Source organism: Salmo trutta, chromosome 12 (genome assembly GCF_901001165.1).
Source record: "Salmo trutta chromosome 12, fSalTru1.1, whole genome shotgun sequence".
Lineage (NCBI taxonomy): Eukaryota > Metazoa > Chordata > Actinopteri > Salmoniformes > Salmonidae > Salmo > Salmo trutta.
In genome coordinates this window covers 8,438,905-8,457,143 of record NC_042968.1, presented here as the reverse complement: position 1 = coordinate 8,457,143, position 18,239 = coordinate 8,438,905, and the positions used below count along the sequence as shown (strand labels likewise).

The 18,239-nt window shown below is 42.2% G+C and overlaps 1 protein-coding gene across 2 annotated transcripts in view; it reads left to right on the top strand.

Annotated features, from left to right (window-relative positions):
* The window catches only part of LOC115202863 (leucine zipper protein 2-like), a 173,398-nt gene that overhangs the window by 116,011 nt on the left and 39,148 nt on the right, over positions 1 to 18,239 (top strand). For both annotated transcript variants that reach the window (XM_029766955.1, XM_029766953.1), the window contains exons 6-7: positions 6,486 to 6,548; positions 14,681 to 14,743. In XM_029766955.1, the coding sequence (XP_029622815.1) occupies positions 6,486 to 6,548; positions 14,681 to 14,743 (126 nt within the window). The remainder of the gene's footprint in view (positions 1 to 6,485; positions 6,549 to 14,680; positions 14,744 to 18,239) is intronic.

The following is an 18,239-nucleotide window of genomic DNA, read 5'->3' as shown; positions in this document are numbered from 1 at the left end:
TCGCTGTAAACTCATCTTCTATAATTTACTTTTAGGGCTGAGGATGTGCATTTTAGGATTAAGGCTAGAGAATGATTGAGTGATCGACACAGACCATATTTCTGCTTTGATATGACAGTCGCTAAGAGTGGAGCTTCTGTAGGAGACAGCTGATCCATAAGCTGCTCAAACTCTTTGCAGTGAGTGTGAAGGAGATCACTCTGACAGGCGGAAACAGTGTATGAAGAGTCCTGAGGGTAAATGGAAGTTTAGTATGGTCTGCCAGATGCTTTTATTGGTGACCGTTTAGATGAGGGTGACACGTGTCTCATCCAATCATCCTCTAGCGAGCATCTGCACCTGCAACTTTAACAAGTTGGAGAGAGATACCTTGAGGCATTTCCGCAGAAATCTTTTGCTGATTAGCCTGGTTTCCCTGACCGTCAAACTTTGTTGTTGTTTTTGCAAAATTATAATATATAAGTGCAAATGTCAAATCTCATCACAGAATTTGTCATATTGTGTATGAAACCTTAAAGGGATACTTTGGCATTTTTTTCGCAATGAAGCCCTTTATCTACTTCCCCAGAGTCAGAACTCATGGATACCATTTAAGTCTCTGCATCCAGTATGAAGGAAGTTAGAGGTAGTTTTCCACGTGCACGCTAACTAGCGTTAGTGCAATGACTGGAAGTCTATGATATCGACTAGCATGCTAGCATTTACCATAGACTTCCAGTCATTGCACTAATGCTAGTTAGCAATTGAGCTAACGCTAGTGAGCATCTTCCTTTAAACTGTACACATAGACATAAAAGCGGTATCCGCAAGTTCATCTTACTCTGGGGAAGTAGATAAAGGGCTTCATTGCCAAAATCCTGAAGTATCCCTTTAATATACTGAAGAGGAAGAAAATAAGGTGGTCCTCTATCTACCCCTCCATTCACAAAATTATCAGAATAATTTGGACAGACACCCCCTAAAGCACTTATTAATGGCATGTCTTAGTTGTGCTTTACAATAGTCATGCTGCATTGCTTGCTTGATGACCAATACATAAGCACACTGAACAGCTTGAAAGGTAAAATAAAAATATGTATTAATTTATTTATACAGCGAAACAAATAATTTAAAATGCCAGATGTACTGTGAAAAACAATAAACTGGCAATTAAAAGAACTTGAGGCCTTCTCAGTAGATATACTGATTTTCAGAGAATTCCCTGTCTTGCAGAGGGAAGAGAGAGAAATAAAGAGAGAGTAGAAACCAGGGGAAAATACATAGGCATACCACTTCATCCAGTCCTCCCTAAAAAAAAAGATTCTCATCCCAAGGGAATTCCTTATTAAATAAACGAAAGGATACATACAAATAAAATGATATTGCGGCGTTAGTGCGAACAATAAATATAGAGGAAAGTATGATCATAATCAGTAATGTCTCGAACACTTTTTATTATACATTTCACGCATGGTTCCCAATATGGCAACACTTGGCTCATAATATATGTGGTTAACTGGATCTCATTTAGCATAATACTCCATGACATATGAGATCTACTGGATCAAAATTTCACTGTGGGTCTGTTCTCGGGCAGGCACACGTCACCTTGTATGACAGCTGCCATTTCTCCCAGCCACAGTACCCTTTCTTTAGAGAGGGAGAGGAGGCGTAAGTGTCTGGACTGGAATCCCAGCCAATTCTAGCTCATTGAATCACATAGCGCTGTCATTCCACCTCATTAACTCTGTGTGTAAGAGAGCGCGTGTGTGTGTTTCATAGAGAGAGAGAGAAAAGCGGGAGAGAGAGCAAAAAAAAAAGAAAAAGTGATACAGTGGCTTGCGAATGTATTCACCCCTCTTGGCATTTTTCCAATTTTGTTGCCTTAGAACCTGGAATTAAAATTGATTTTTGGGGGCGTTTGTATCATTTGATTTACACAACATGCCTACCACTTTGAAGATGCAAAATATTTTTTTATTGTGAAACAAACAAGACAAAAAAACTGAAAACTTGAGCATGCATAACTATTCACCCCCGAAAGTCAATACTTTGTAGAGCCACCTTTTGCAGCAGTTACAGCTGTAAGTCTCTTGGGAGATACAGTGCGCATCACCACATAACACGGTGCCTGACTGGTCACATGCTCCCCACGGTAAGCACGGGGAGTTGGCTCAACCCTGACTCCGCCAATCTCCGTGTGCCCCCCCCCAAAAATTTTTTTTTGGTGCTGCCTCTCTGGCTTCCGTCGTTGCCGTGCTAGTTCCTTGTATCGTCGCCGTTCCTCTCTCGCTGTCTCCGCCTGCTTCCATGGCAGGGTCTTGTCCCCTGCCATTACCTCCTCCCAGGTCCAGGATGTCCTCCACTCTCTTCTCTCCCGGGCCCAGGATCCCTGCTCCTCCTGGGCACGCTGCTTGGTCCTTTGGTGGTGGGAGATTCTGTCATGGTTGTCGTATGAAAGAGACCAAGGCGCAGCGTGCGTATCGTTACACATCTTTATTTCTATGTGAAACTATGCAAGACAGACAATAAACTATAAACAAAAACAACAAATGGTGACGAAGAGGTGCTACATGCATAAACTCAAAATAATCTCCCACAAACACTAGTGGGAAAAACAACAACTTAAATATGATCCCCAATTAGAGACAACGATGACCAGCTGCCTCTAATTGGGAATCATACGAAAACCCCAACCTAGAAAAAAGAACCTAGAACACAACATAGAACATTTAAACTAGACAAAAACCCCAACATAGAAAAAAGAAACTAGAATCAAACATAGAAAAATACGAGCTCTCTATGGTCAGGACGTGACATTGGCACATCTAGCCACTGGGATTTTTGCCCATTCTTCAAGGGAAAACTGCTCCAGCTCCTTCAAGTTGGATGGGTTCTGCTGGTGTACAGCAATCTTTAAGATACCACAGATTCTCAATTGGATTGAAGTCTGGGCTTTGACTAGGCCATTCCAAGACATTTAAATGTTTCCCCTTAAATCACTCGGGTGTTGCTTTAGCAGTGTGCTTAGGGTCATTGTTCTGCTGGAAGATGAACCTCCGTCCCAGTCTCAAATTTCTGGAAGACTGAAACAGGTTTCCAGCAAGAATTCCCCTGTATTTAGAGCCATCCATCATTCCTTCAATTCTGACCAGTTTCCCAGTTCCTGCAGATGAAAAACATCCTCACAGCATGATGCTGCCACCACCATGCTTCACTGTGGGGATGGTGTTCTCTGGGTTATCTTTGGTGCAAAGCTGTCATAGGCAAAGGGTGGCTATTTGAGGAATCTCAAATATAAAATATATTTTGATTTGTTTTACACTTTTTTTGGTTACTACATGATTCCATATGTGTTATTTCATAGTTTTGATGTCTTCAATATTATTCTACAATGTAGAAAATAGTAAAAAATAAAGAAAAACCCTTGACTGAGTATTCATTTTTACGGAAATATTACATTTGCTTTCAGACCTTTTCCTCAGTACTTTGTTGAAGATACAAGCTTGGCACACCTGTATTTGGGGAGTTTCTCCCATTCTCTGCAGATCCTCTCAAGCTCTGTCAGGTTGGATGGGGAGCGTTGCTGCACAACTATTTTCAGGTCTCTCCAGATGTTCGATCGGGTTCAAGTCCGGTCTCTGGCTGGGCCACTCAAGGACATTCAGAGACTTGTCCTGAAGCCACTCCTTCATTGTCTTGGCTGTGTGCTTAGGGTCATTGTCCTGTTGGAAGGCCCAGGTTTTCATCAAGGATCTCTCTGTACTTTGCTCCGTTCATCTTTGCCTCGATCCTGACTAGTCTACCAGTTCCTGCCGCTGAAATACATCCCCACAGCATGATACTGCCACCACCATGCTTCATCGTAGGGATGGTGTCAGGTTTCCTCCAGATGTGACGCTTGGCATTCAGGCCAAAGAGTTCAATCTTGGTTTCATCAGACCAGAGAATCTAGTTTCTCATGGTCTGAGAGTCTTTAGGTGCCTTTTGACAAACTCCAAGCGGGCTGTCATGTGCCTTTTACTGAGGAGTGGCTTCCGTCTGGCCACTCTACCATAAAGACCTGATTGGTGGAGTGCTGCAGAGTTGGTTGTCCTTCTGAAAGGTTCTCCCATCTCCACAGAGGAATTCAAGAGCTCTGTCAGAGTGACCATCGGGTTCTTGGTCACATTCCTGACCAAGGCCCTTCTCCCCCGACTGCTCAGTTTGGCCTGGCAGCCAGCTCTAGTACGAGTCTTGGTGGTTCCAAACATCTTCCATTTAAGAATGATGGAGGCCACTGTGTTCTTGGGGACCTTCAATGTTGCAGACATTTTTTGGTACCCTTCCCCAGATCTGTGTCTCGACACAATCCTGTCTCGGAGCTCTACGGACAGTTCCTTCGACCTCATGGCTTGGTTTTTGCTCTGACATGCACTGTCAACTGTGGGGCCTTATATAGACAGGTGTGTGCCTTTCCAAGTCATGTCAAATCAATTGAATTTACTCCATGTGGACTCCAATCAAGTTGTAGCAACATCTCAAGGATGATCAATGGAAACAGGATGCACCTGAGATCAATTTTGAGTCTCATAGCAAAGGGCTGAATACTTATGTCAATAAGGTATTTCTGATTTCTATTTTTAATAAATTGGCAAAAATGTAGAAATACCTGTTTTCACTTTGTCATTATGCGGAATTGTGTGTAGATTTCTGAGAAAAAAAGAAATAGTTAATCCTTTTTAGAATAAGGCTGTAATGTAACAATGTGGGAAAAGTCAAGGGGTCTGAATACTTTCTGAAGGCACGGTATATTCAAAAGTATGTGGACATCCCTTCAAATTAGTGGATTATGCTATTTCAGCCACACCCATTGCTGACAGGTGTATAAAATCGAGCACACAGCCATGCAATCTCCATAGACAATTATTGGTAGTAGAATGGCCTTACTGAAGAGCTCAGTGACTTTCAAAGTGGCACCATCATAGAATGCCACCATTCCAACAAATCAGTTTGTCAAATTTCTGCCCTGCTAGAGCTGCCCCGGTCAACTGTAAGTGCTGTTATTGTGAAGTGGAAACGTCTAGGAGCAACAGCGGCTCTGTCCGAAGAGTTTGGCCACACAAGCTCACAGAACAGGACCGCTGAGTGCTGAAGCGTCTGTCCTCGGTTGCAACACTCACTACCGAGTTCCAAACTGCCTCTGGAATCAACGTCAGCACAATATCTGTTCGTCAGGCGCTTCATGAAATGGGTTTCTATGGCCGAGCAGCCGCACACAAGCCTAAGATCACCATGTGCAATGCCAAGTGTCGGCTGGAGTGGTGTAAAGCTTGCCACCATTGGACTCTAGAGGAGTGGAAACGCCTTCTCTGGAATGATAAATCACACTTCACCATCTGGCAGTCCGATGGACAAATCTGGGTTTGGTGGATGCCAGGAGAACGCTACCTGCCTGAATGCATAGTGCCAACTGTTTTGGGCTAGGCCCCTTAGTTCCAGTTAAGGGAAATCTTAACTCTACAGCATACAATGCCATTCTAGACGATTCTGTGCTTCCAACTTGGTGGCAACAGTTTGGGGAAGTCCCTTTCCTGTTTCAGCATGACAATGCCCCCGTGCACAAAGCGAAGTCCATACAGAAATGGTTTGTTGAGATCGGTGTGGAAGAACTTGACTGGCCTGCACAGAGCCCTGACCTCAACCCCATCGAACACCTTTGGGATGAATTGGAATGCCGTGCCTGACTTCACTAATGTTCTTGTGGCTGAATGGAAGCAAATTCCCGCAGCAATGTTCCAACCTCTAGTAGAAAGCCTTCCCAGAAGAGTGGAGGCTGTTATAGCAGCAAAGGGGGGACCAACTCCATATTAATGGTCATGATTTTACAAGCAGGTGTCCATATACTTTTGGTCATGTAGTGTACATGCATAGTTATGCATAGGGACAGTTATGATAAAGTGCATGGAACCAAAATTGGAACAAACATATGTAGCAATTCTTAGGAAGAGGGCTATTCCCTGGCACAGAAAACGTGTTCTTTGTAAGGCCACCTCTTACATCTTACTGCATGTCAGTCAGTCAGCACCACTGCTCTGAGTTGTGTCCCTGCACATGTTGTTCTGATGAATCTGTGTGAATGAAGGAACAATGTTGTACAATAGTGCACCTGTATATGTCTCTCTCATGCTATCAGGGGTTTCTATTGATTCATGTTCATGAGTGATTAGTCAATGTTGAGTTGTGTTACTCTCGTACTGCATGTGTTAAACAGAGAGTGGTTGAAGAATAGGCTCTGGATTAGCTAATTAGATCATTGATGAACTCATTTGCTGTTGTAAATGTGTTCTGTAGTCAATACTTAGGCCTGATGAATCGAATCTGGCTTGTATGATCGTCTAATATAATTACATTTGTCACTGCGGATTAAACGGAAAAGCAGTGCAAGCCATTGCTAAATGTTATCAATGATTTTCTCTCATCAACCCTTAACTAATAACAGCTTTTTATTTATTTTTTATTTGCAGAACAAGAGCTTGAAAAATAAACTGCTATCTGGCAACAAACTGTGTGATGTCCATGCAGAAGAGGTAAGCCTTTTCAATCACACTGATGAACAGTGGGCCTAGGTAAAAAAAAAAATAAGGTCATAATTCAGTTGGATTGAATTGGGGCCCAAGTCTTCATTGATTAGATTGTCCCTCACTTTACATGCAGTTACTCTGCTCATGCATATATTATAAAAAAAAAACAATCTTGGCATTGCAGCCTTCATAAGAGTGCTTGTCATGAAGGCTGGCAAAAACTTTTAGCTTTTAATAATGAATAATCACTTTTTGTTTAACTTCAATAGTATCCAAAGTGGCTGAATCTCTCCTGCACACAAGCCCCTTAGAACAGCCTACCCAGCAAAAACAACCAGAGGTGCCTTGGATAACTTTGTACCCCAAAACAGTTAACTTTTCAACAACTGAAAAAGCAGAGTGATATTTGGAATTGCTTTGATGATTACTTTCAGTCTATGTAAAAAGGATAAAAATAGGCAAATAAGGACATACGAGGTTTTTCGAGGATGCCGACAATAAGCAGCACAAGGCTTTATGTTGTGTGCAATTAGGCTTTTCCCTGCTCTAAATGTGTATATTTTTGTCTATTCAAAAATAATGTTTTTTCAAGTCCCAGCAGCTCTTTCTCCAGTCATTTGAGGGAGGTGTAACATATATACTTTTTTCCTCAGTAACATATTCACTGAAGAGAAACCAAAACCCTTCAAAGCTTGACCGGTACACTTCCTATCATCTTGATCCTGCTGTCAATGGACACTTTCAATGGCCACTCAGCTGAACGTACACTACATGACCAAAAGTATGTGGACACCTGCTTGTCGAACATCTCATTCCAAAGTTATGGGCATTAATATGGAGTTGGTCCCCCTTTGCTGCAATAACAGCCTCCACTCTTCTGGGAAAGCTTTCCACTGGATGTTGGAACATTGCTGCGGGGACTTGCTTCCATTCAGCCACAAGAGCATTAGTGAGGTCAGGCACGGTGTTCCAATTCATCCCAAAGGTGTTCGATGGGGTTGTGGTCAGGGCTCTGTGCAGCCCAGTCAAGTTCTTCCACTTTGTGCACGGGGGCATTGTCATGCTGAAACAGGAAAGGGCCTTCCCCAAACTGTTGCCACAAAGTTGGAAGCACAGAATCGTCTAGAATGTTATTGTATGCTGTAGAGTTAAGATTTCCCTTCACATGTGGCAGGGCTTGCAAACTATTACGGACTAGAAAGGGAAAATCAGCTGAGCACTGCCCAGTGACGCAAGCCTACCAGACGGGCTAAATTACTTTTATGCTCGTTTCGAGGCAAGCAACACTGAAGCATGCATGAGAGCACCAGCTGTTCTGGACGACTGTGTGATCACGCTCCCTGTAACCAATGTGAGCAAGACCTTTAAATAGGTCAACATTCACAAGGCCGCGGGGCCAGACGGATTACCAGGACGTGTACTCAGAGCATGCACAGACTAACTGGCAAGTGTCTTCACTGACATTTTCAACCACTCCCTGACCGGGTCTGTAATACCTATATGTATCTAGTAGACCACCATAGCCTTTGTGTCCATGAACGCCAAGGTAACCTGCCTAAATGACTACTGCCCCGTAGCACTCACATCTGCAGCCATGAAGTGCTTTGTAAGGCTGATCATGGTTCACATCAACACCATTATCCCAGAAGTTCTAGACCCACTCCAATTTGCATACTGCCCTAGCAGATCCACAGATGATGCAATCTCTATTGCACTCCACACTGCCCTTTCCCACCTGGACAAAAGGAACACCTATGTGAGAATGCTATTCATTGACTTAAGCTTAGCGTTCAACACCGTAGAGCCCTCAAAGCTCATCAATAAGCTAAGGACCCTGGGACTAAACACCTCCCTCTGCGACTGGATCCTGGACTTCCTGGCGGGCCGCACCCAGTTAGTATTGTTAGACAACAACACATCCCGCCACGCTGATAATCAACATGGGGGCCCCTCAGGGGTGCGTGCTTAGTCCCCTCCTGTACTCCCTGTTCATCCACGACTGCGTGGCCAAGCACAACACAACGGTGGTAGACTTGATCACCAACAACGATGAGACAGCCTATAGAGAGGAGGTCAGAGACCTGGTAGTGTGGTGCCAGGACAACAACCCCTCGCTCAACATGAGCAAGACAAAGGAGCTAATTGTCAACTACAGAAAAAGGAGGACCGAGCATGCCCTCATTCAAATCGACAGGGCTGTAGGTGGAACAGGTCGAGAGCTACAAGTTCCTTTGTGTCCACATCGCTAACAAACTATCATGCTCCAAACACAGCAAGACAGTTGTGAAGAGGGCACGACAGCGCTTATTCTCCCTCAGGTGACTGAAAAGATTTAGCATGTACTTCGACATGTTACAAAATGGGTAACAACATTAGTTGTTAATAACGATCACTCAAGTCTAAGACCAGTGAAAAGTAAACTGTGCTTGGGTTACCATTTCAACTCACTTTTGACACTCAGTGCCCAGTTTATTCTAGTCGAAACAAACTTGAAGAGCTTAAACAAACTGCCAAAACATGAAACGCTAAGGGACAGATCAAGATTTATTTGGGGGAGGAACTGGTCCAACTCAAGGTGTCATAAAAAAATTGCGCCCCTCTCCCCAAAGTAAAAAATATTTTCACACTACCCTCCCCTTGTACTGTCAAATAAATTGAAATTCCTCACCCCTCATAGAATTAACTCAAAATAATGTTTACGATCACAAATAACAGTAACTGTGACCCTGTGTTTATTGACATGGATATCGACTTTGCCACATCAGCATGATTTTGTGGCACATTCGATGCCACAGAGGGCTACTGGCCAGAAGGTTGATGGTTCGCCGACCACCACAGACGAGATCTCTCTCCCTGCCTGTTTCATTACACTACGATCAGATCCGGCAACAGACAAGGATCAGCAAGGAGGAAATCAGATTTTCCAGATCTTGATGCCATATTTATAATTATATAGGCAACGAATTTTCCATCAACAGGTTTCTGTGCTAATGCACCACATAACCAACAAACAAAGCATGCTGACTTTGGGAGCTTCAATATCATGGTTGGCATTTTCAACACCACAATAAATGAAAATCTCGACAAACAGAAAATACATCCCTCCCTACCTTGTAGGCTTACCCAGTATTTTAGACTTTTTGGTGTTTTGTAACAGATGACTCTTTGCATTCATCTATTGTCCGTGTGTACAGTTTGGAATGATTGAGTGATTGATTTTAATTGTCATTTAAAAAAATACACATACAGTTGAAGTCGGAAGTTTACATACACCTTAGCCAAATACATTTAAACTCAGTTTTTCACAATTCCTGACGTTTAATCCTAGTAAAAATTCCCTGTCTTAGGTCAGTTAGGATCACCACTTTATTTTAAGAATGTGAAATGTCAGATAATAAGAGAGAATGATTTATTTCAGCTTTTATTTCTTTCATCACATTCCCAGTGGGTCAGAAGTTTATGTACACTCAATTAGTATTTGGTTAAATTGTTTAACTTGGGTCAAACGTTTCGTTTAGCCTTCCACAAGCTTCCCACAATAAGCTAGGTGAATTTTGGCCCATTCCTCTTGACAGAGCTGGTGTAACTGAGTCAGGTTTGTAGGCCTCCTTGCTCGCACACGCTTTTTCAGTTCTGCCCACACATTTTCTTTAGGATTGAGGTCAGTGTTTTGTGATGGCCACTACAATACCTTGACTTTGTTGTCCTTAAACCATTTTGCCACAGCTTTGGAAGTATGCTTGGGGTCATTGTCCATTTGGAAGACCCATTTGCGACCAAGCTTTAACTTCCTGACTGATGTCTTGAGATGTTGCTTCAATATAGCCACATAATTTTCTTTCCTCGTGATGCCATCTGTTTTGTGAAGTGCACCAGTCCCTCCTGCAGCAAAGCACCCCCACAGCATGATGCTGCCACCCCCATGCTTCACGGTTGGGATGGTGTCCTTTGGCTTGCAAGCCTCACCCTTTTTCCTCCAAACATAACAATGGTCATTATGGCCAAACAGTTCTATTTTTGTTTCATCAGACCAGAGGACATTTCTCCAAAAAGGACATTTCTCCAACGACCTTTGTCCCCACGTGCAGTCGCAAACCGTAGTCTGGCTTTTTTATGGCGGTTTTGGAGCAGTGGCTTCTTCCTTGCTGAGTGGCCTTTCAGGTTATGTCGATATAGGACAGATTTTACTGTGGATATAAATATAGTCCTTTGCTGTTGTTCTGGGATTGATTTGCACTTTTCGCACCAAAGTACGTTAATCTCTAGGAGACAGAACGCGTCTCCTTGCTGAGCGGTATGATGGCTGCGTGGTCTCATGGTGTTTATACTTGCGTACTATTGCTTGTACAGATGAATGTGGTACCTTCAGGCGTTTGGAAAGAATGAAACAGACTTGTGGAGGTCAAATCTTTTTTTCCTGGGGTCTTGGCTGATTTCTTTTGATTTTCCCATGATGTCAAGCAAAGAGGCACTGAGTTTGAAGGTGGGTCGTGAAATACATCCACAGGTACACCTCCAATTGACTCGAATGATGTCAATTAGCCTATCAGAAGCTTGTAAAGCCATGACATAATTTTCTGGAATTTTCCAAGCTGTTTAAAGGCACAGTCAACTTCGTGCATATAAACTTCTGACCCACTGGAATTGCGGTATAGTGAGTTATAAGTGAAATAATCTGTCTGTAAACAATTGTTGGAAAAATGACTTGTGTCATGCACAAAGTAGATGTCCTAACCGACTTTCCAAAACTATAGTTTGTTAACGAGAAATTTGTGGAGTGGTTGAAAAACGATTTTTAATGATTCCAACCTACAGTGGGGAAAAAAGTATTTGATCCCCTGCTGATTTTGTACGTTTGCCCACTGACAACGAAAGGATCAGTCTATAATTTTATAGGTTTATTTGAACAGTGAGAGACAGAATAACAACAAAAATATCCTGAAAAACGCATGTCAAAAATGTTATGAATTGATATGCATTTTAATGAGGGAAATAAGTATTTGACCCCCTCTCAATCAAAAAGATTTCTGGCTCCCAGGTGTCTTTTATACAGGTAACGAGCTGAGATTAGGAGCACACTCTTAAAGGGAGTGCTCCTAACCTCAGCTTGTTACCTGTAAAATAGACACTTGTCCACAGAAGCAATCAATCAATCAGATTCCAAACTCTCCACCATGGCCAAGACCAAAGAGCTCTCCAAAGGATGTCAGGGACAAGATTGTAGACCTACACAAGGCTGGAATGGGCTACAAGACCATCGCCAAGCAGCTTGGTGAGAAGGTGACAACATTTGGTGCGATTATTAGCAAATGGAAGAAACACAAAAGAACTGTCAATATCCCTCGGCCTGGGGCTCCATGCAAGATCTCACCTCGTGGAGTTGCAATGATCATGAGAACGGTGAGGAATCAGCCCAGAACTACACGGGAGGATCTTGTCAATGATCTCAAGGCAGCTGGGACCATAGTCACCAAGAAAACAATTGGTAACACACTACGCCGTGAAGGACTGAAATCCTGCAGCACCCGCAATGTCCCCCTGCTCAAGAATGCATATACATGCCCGTCTGAAGTTTGCCAATGAACATCTGAATGACTCAGAGGACAACTGGTGAAAGTGTTGTGGTCAGATGAGACCAAAATGGAGCTCTTTGACATCAACTCAACTCGCCGTGTTTGGAGGAGGAGGAATGCTGCATATGACCCCAAGAACACCATCTCCACCGTCAAACATGGAGGTGGAAACATTATGCTTTGGGGGTGTTTTTCTGCTAAGGGGACAGGACAACTTCACCGCATCAAAGGAACGATGGACGGGGCCATGTACCGTCAAATCTTGGGTGACAACCTCCTTCCCTCAGTCAGGGCATTGAAAATGGGTCGTGGATGGGTATTCCAGCATGACAATGACCCAAAACACAAGGCCAAGGCAACAAAGGAGTGGCTCAAGAAGAAGCACATTAAGGTCCTGGAGTGGCCTAGCCAGTCTCCAGACCTTAATCCCATAGAAAATCTGTGGAGGGAGCGGAAGGTTCGAGTTGCCAAACGTCAGCCTTGAAACCTTAATGACTTGGAGAAGATCTGCAAAGAGGAGTGGGACAAAATCCCTCCTGAGATGTGTGCAAACCTGGTGGCCAACTACAAGAAACGTCTGACCTCTGTGATTGCCAACAAGGGTTTTGCCATCAAGTACTAAGTAATGTTTTGCAGAGGGGTTAAATACTTATTTCCCTCATTAAAATGCAAATAATTTTATAACATTTTCTGGATTATTTTGTTGTTATTCTGTCTCTCACTGTTCAAATAAACCTACTATTAAAATTATAGACTGATCATTTCTTTGTAAGTGGGCAAACGTACAAAATCAGCAGGGGATCAAATACTTTTTTCCCCCACTGTAAGTGTATGTAAACTTCTAACTGTATACTCAAAGATTTTTTTAAGTGACCGGGATTACGCAATACAGTCGGGGACTTATTTCCATTGTAGTCCCTACTTTATACATTAATACATATGCAATTACATAGATAGAAACATTAGAGATAGAGATGAAGGAAATGCTCAACCTCCAGATGAGTATGAGGGGAGAGTACAATTCTAACAAGCTTGTTTGGCTGGTAGTTTATCTTTAGATGTTTGGGGCTGCTGGTGAACCATGAAGTGCAGGCATAATCAAAGTGACACTGGACTAGCACACTTGCCAGAGTCTTTAGGGTGTCTATAGCTAGGTTTCCATGCAATTGGCGCCAGATTTTCATGTGAATATTCAAAGATTTTATGAAAACAATATGCCTTTTCAGAGTTTCCTTTAGGAAAATTTGGTGCCGGACAACATGAGAGGGAAGACTTTAATTTCCCGGACATTTGAGAAATGTAATGGACATCCATATGCATTCAGATCCAACCTGGCACAGCCAGCGCCATCACTAAACAAGGGATGTTGGCCAAATGAGCCACATTTACGTGTCCTTAAAAACAGCCGAAATTACAAAAACACTGTTTAGCATATGCAGAACTTTATCGCCTATATTTTGGGAGGGGTTTAGGCTACTTTCCTAAAACAATAGTTATCCACCTCACTGTTCAGTTCTCAAAGATTTTAGCACTAAATGTTTGAGGGCATTGCATTCAAAGACCTATAGGCTTAGGTGTTCACTATATGATATTCATATCATAGGCCTGCAGTAGTTTAAGCTGAATAATAGCCACACCATACCAAACCTTCACAAATGTCATCTAAACTTTATGAGAGTAATATCAAAAGTAAGTCAAGCCATTGTTTATAGGGACAATATGAGCAGGAGAGTAAAAGTAAACCGGGGGAAAAATGCATTACCCTTCCCTGTGCCCCCAAAGCAAAAATAAAAGTTTCACTATTTTGGACCACACCTCCTGCCAGTAGATTTTGATCTGTCCCTAATCTCATTTCACTCTCACCTTTTTATGTAGTCTTTTAACCTTGGGCTTTTTATGTATTCTTTTAAAATAGGGCTTTCTACCTTTCATGTTATTCACCTTTTGTTTGAAGAAGTTACTTCCCCGGAGGACGAAAACACCTGTTAAACTCTTATTAGTGCCAAGGCCCCAAGAGGACTGACTGCATCTCCAGCATCAGGGAACCAACCCCCATGTGCTTCCATGTGCTTACTGATGTGTAACAATAGTACTGTAATGTCAGGGATAGCTGGGCACCGTGTGTGTTTGTGCACACATGTGCTGCAGTTAAGATCGGAGGCCAGGGAAAGCCATGTATTTTGCAGACTGTCTGAGCTCTGTGTGTGTCTGTATGTGTGAGTGTGTGTCGCCATCGAGATGAGAAGGGAGGGGTGCTACCAGGGAACTAACTGTATGTGTGGTAGAGGTTGTGTGGAGTGGAGTGGAGTGGGAGTGGGAATAGGGCTTTAGACAGTGGGCAAGTAGCCAGTGCATGACTGAATAATTGTGTGGGCTTTGCAGTTCACTGAATGGGAGATTTTACATTTTCTTGCTCTCTGTAGGTCCCTCCTTTGAGCCGGAGCTTTGCCCAAGTAACACGCACAAAGGTGTGCTCCGCTGCATCCGGCAAAATCCTTCTACGTGATCTAAAACCAATTTCACTATTTGAATAAGCTAACACATTTTCTTATCTTCTACTTGCAGTCCAAAAAAATCCAGGCTCAACTGAAAGAGCTGCGGTACGGGAAAAAGGATTTAATTTTCAAGGTAAGCGCAAAATGAAAGGGGCTGCTTTATTATGGTACCAGACCAGGAGTAAACAGGTGCTCCAGTCCACCCTGAAAAGATGATCCTACCTGGGGGCACTTGGCTTAATTGAGTCTGCGATTAGTAAGTCCCCACTGGAAGGGATGGCCAGTACACAGAGGACTCACAGGCTTTTGCACAATTGCTTTTCCCTCTTATACTGTAGTCAGTGCAACATGCATTATTCTGTTACCACCCTGGAATGCTTCCTTTGGTTTCATGATGTGTACAGCTTTGGACAGATAACTTGCAGGTTCCAGATCTGTTTGTGCTGTCTTGTCAACTCCTATGGTCATTGACATGCCACACATTTTTTTACACTGTTGTCACATCCCAAAGTGAATAAGCCCCTTTCCAAAAATAAATCTAATTTGTCATGTGTTGCATCTGTTTCCACAACCAAAAAGTACATTATCCGATGCCAAACCTTTTCTGAGATATTGTTGAAATTTAAGTCAGATCTATGCTGCATTGCCAAATTCCTTGGAAAGTAGTATACATAAATCAGTATATGGTGTTAAATATAATAATGAATCCTTTTGCAATCCATGAAGACCCATTGAGATAAGGGAGACCTGGACAAGACTACAAGCTCTGGTATGATAAACCAACTACAATAAAATGTAACCCCCAGCAGTGAAAAAAATCCCCAGGTCTATCACATAAAGTAAACTATACGCTTACACACAACTACACATAATAATCCCATTCTAATTGGAAGAATTGACCTTTTTAAGTGTTGAATTTTTTTGGTATCTAAGAATTCATGTAATAATCATTGGCATTTACGGGGACATAGGCTGACCTTTCGGTTTTTGTTTGGAGGGCTGGGTCGAGAAATGTCAGTTGACATTTCTGCCACAGTGCCTCCTATTACCATTTCATAAATGCAAGATTTGATCCCTCAGACCTGTCATTTTTTAAGCTCTGTCAGATGGAATAATGACAGTGGCTACAGAAAAGGGCTCAATCCTCCCCGCTGAGTTTAATGCTTCCAATAGCAAATTGTTTGAGTATATTGTCCAGTTGGTCCTCTCGACCGTTCAATTTCAATCTCAAGGATGCATGGACTTTTTTGGGGGGGGATTGTGTCACAGGTTGGAAATCGTTGTCCCCAAATCTCTCGGGGATGCTCATCCAGAACAACTTTGTTTTTCAATCTCCCTGAATTTTTCAACTCTTCAACCTAAAAATTATTATGGGCTTTAGAAAATTAAACACAGGTGATATAGTAGACAAAAGAGTCTACTTTGATTTAATTCCAGTTTTCAGTTCTTGTTTAGTCAAATGAGGCACAGTGAGCAATCGGAACTGGCAGTGATGTGTAAGACCTGACCAAAGGTATTCACTTCAACGGAAAGTAAGAGGTAGACACTTCACTGACTTCAATGTTTTTCAGCTTTGCAGTGGTGATGCCGAGGTCAGCTATAAGTTTAATCAATAAATGTAGCCACTGGGTGTGACTGTTATAGAACTGCAGTGATTTTTTGCAGTGAACATAAGGGTTGGGCATTTTTATGTACAAATACAAAAATACTTTATTGCTAATACTTCACATGATTCATATATGATAGCATTTTATTCTAACGGATGAGAAGACACCATTCCACTTTGTGTGGCTCATTTTCCTGGTTTGCTTCCAAGAGTAACACAGCCAACTGGGAACATTCCAGAACATTAGTTAAGATTCCCATTAAGTTCTAGTTAGAGTTTTATCTAGCATTAGGATGATAACATCTCAAAAACATTCAGAGAGAAACATTCATTAGGTTTCCAGGTAATGTAATAACACAATGTACCAGTAATGTTTTCCCAGCAAACCAAAATTGGTTCAGTGAAATTTCATAACACAAAAACAGTCCATTCTTGGTGATGATTATAGCATGTTTGTATAAAACATTTGCCTGATGTTGCAAGAACGTTCCTATAAGACATTTAATGTGCTCTTTAAAGGTTCCTAAAATGTTTCATTAGGTTGTTGGAACAGTCTGGTGAGAACATTGTGGGGACATCACAAAAGATATGTTCCTAAAACACAAAAACGGGCCACTTATGCGGATGATTCATTTTGGGTGCAAAAAACATTCACTTGGTGTTACAAGAGCTTTTCCAGGACACATTTCATCTGTTCTTTAGCACTAGAACTGCTAAAGCAGTCATTTTGACTGCTCATGAATTTAAGAAATGTATTAATCTTCCATTACATGCCCTCTGTTCTTGATATTTCCTAAATAAGTCTATATAACACACTGTCGGTGTTAGAATCTTAATATCACAAACAGAACTGGAATTATAACCAGTTTTAGGAGGGCATGTTATTTTTTGAATGGTTTTCCCTCATTGCCCCTCCTCCTTCGACAGTTGAAAGTGCAGTGCCCAGCTGATAATCACGCCGATACTTGCCTCGAAACTGAACCTAAACCAAAACTAATTTCACACATACACTGAGTATAAAAAACATTAAGAACGCCTGCTTTTTTAATGACATAGACTGACCAGGTGAAAGCTATGATCCCTTATTGATGTCACTTGTTAAATCCACGTCAATCAGTGTAGATGAAGGAGAGGAGACAGGTTAAAGATGTATTTTTAAGTCTTGAGATATTGAAACATGGATTGTGTATGTGTGCCAGAGAGTGAATGGGCAAGACAAAAGATTTAAGTGCCTTTGAACGGGGAATGGTAGTAGGTGCCAGGTGAACCGGTTAGAGTCAAGAACCGTAACGCTGCTGGGTTTTTCACACTCAACAGTTTCCCGTGTGTATCAAGAATGCTCCACCACCCAAATGGGGGGGTGTGTGTGTGTATGTACCCTATATCAGTCCACAGAATCCAAACAGTCTTATCAGTCTACTCTAGCCAACTTGGTGTAGGCTAGGCTACAGTGAGAGTGTGCGTAATTGTACATGCTGAACGACTTTCAATATATGGGAAAAGATCCACATCGGGCAGCGACTGTTGGAGAATGTGGTGATGAAGCTTGTGGAACCTTACATTGTCACCATGGACAATTTCTCGGTGCCGGCCATGAACAAAGTGAGTTGGGAGCTCCCTCCCTCTGCGCAAAATAAGGCACATGCACAGCAGTTGTGCAGCCATGCTGAAGAATGACAAGGTGATGGAAACAATAAAGAGAAAACTGGATACTATTACGCACTACAACCAAACAAATGTACTGTATGTCAAAGTGTGTCAAGCATGTGAAAGGTACGAAGATTTGTGTCAACTGTTAGGACAAGGGATAACAGCTAAATGAAATCTAACATTGCATGAAGATGCACACAGTGTGAACACGATCTGACAATAACTGACTATTGTATGAGATAACAATAATGGGCATATCGACACATGAATTATAATGCCATTATTGCTTTTGTGATGATTGTCACTATTTATCAAGGCTACTTGTCATTTACAATGATGTTTAGGCTACTGATGTTTTCATCATTTGGCCACG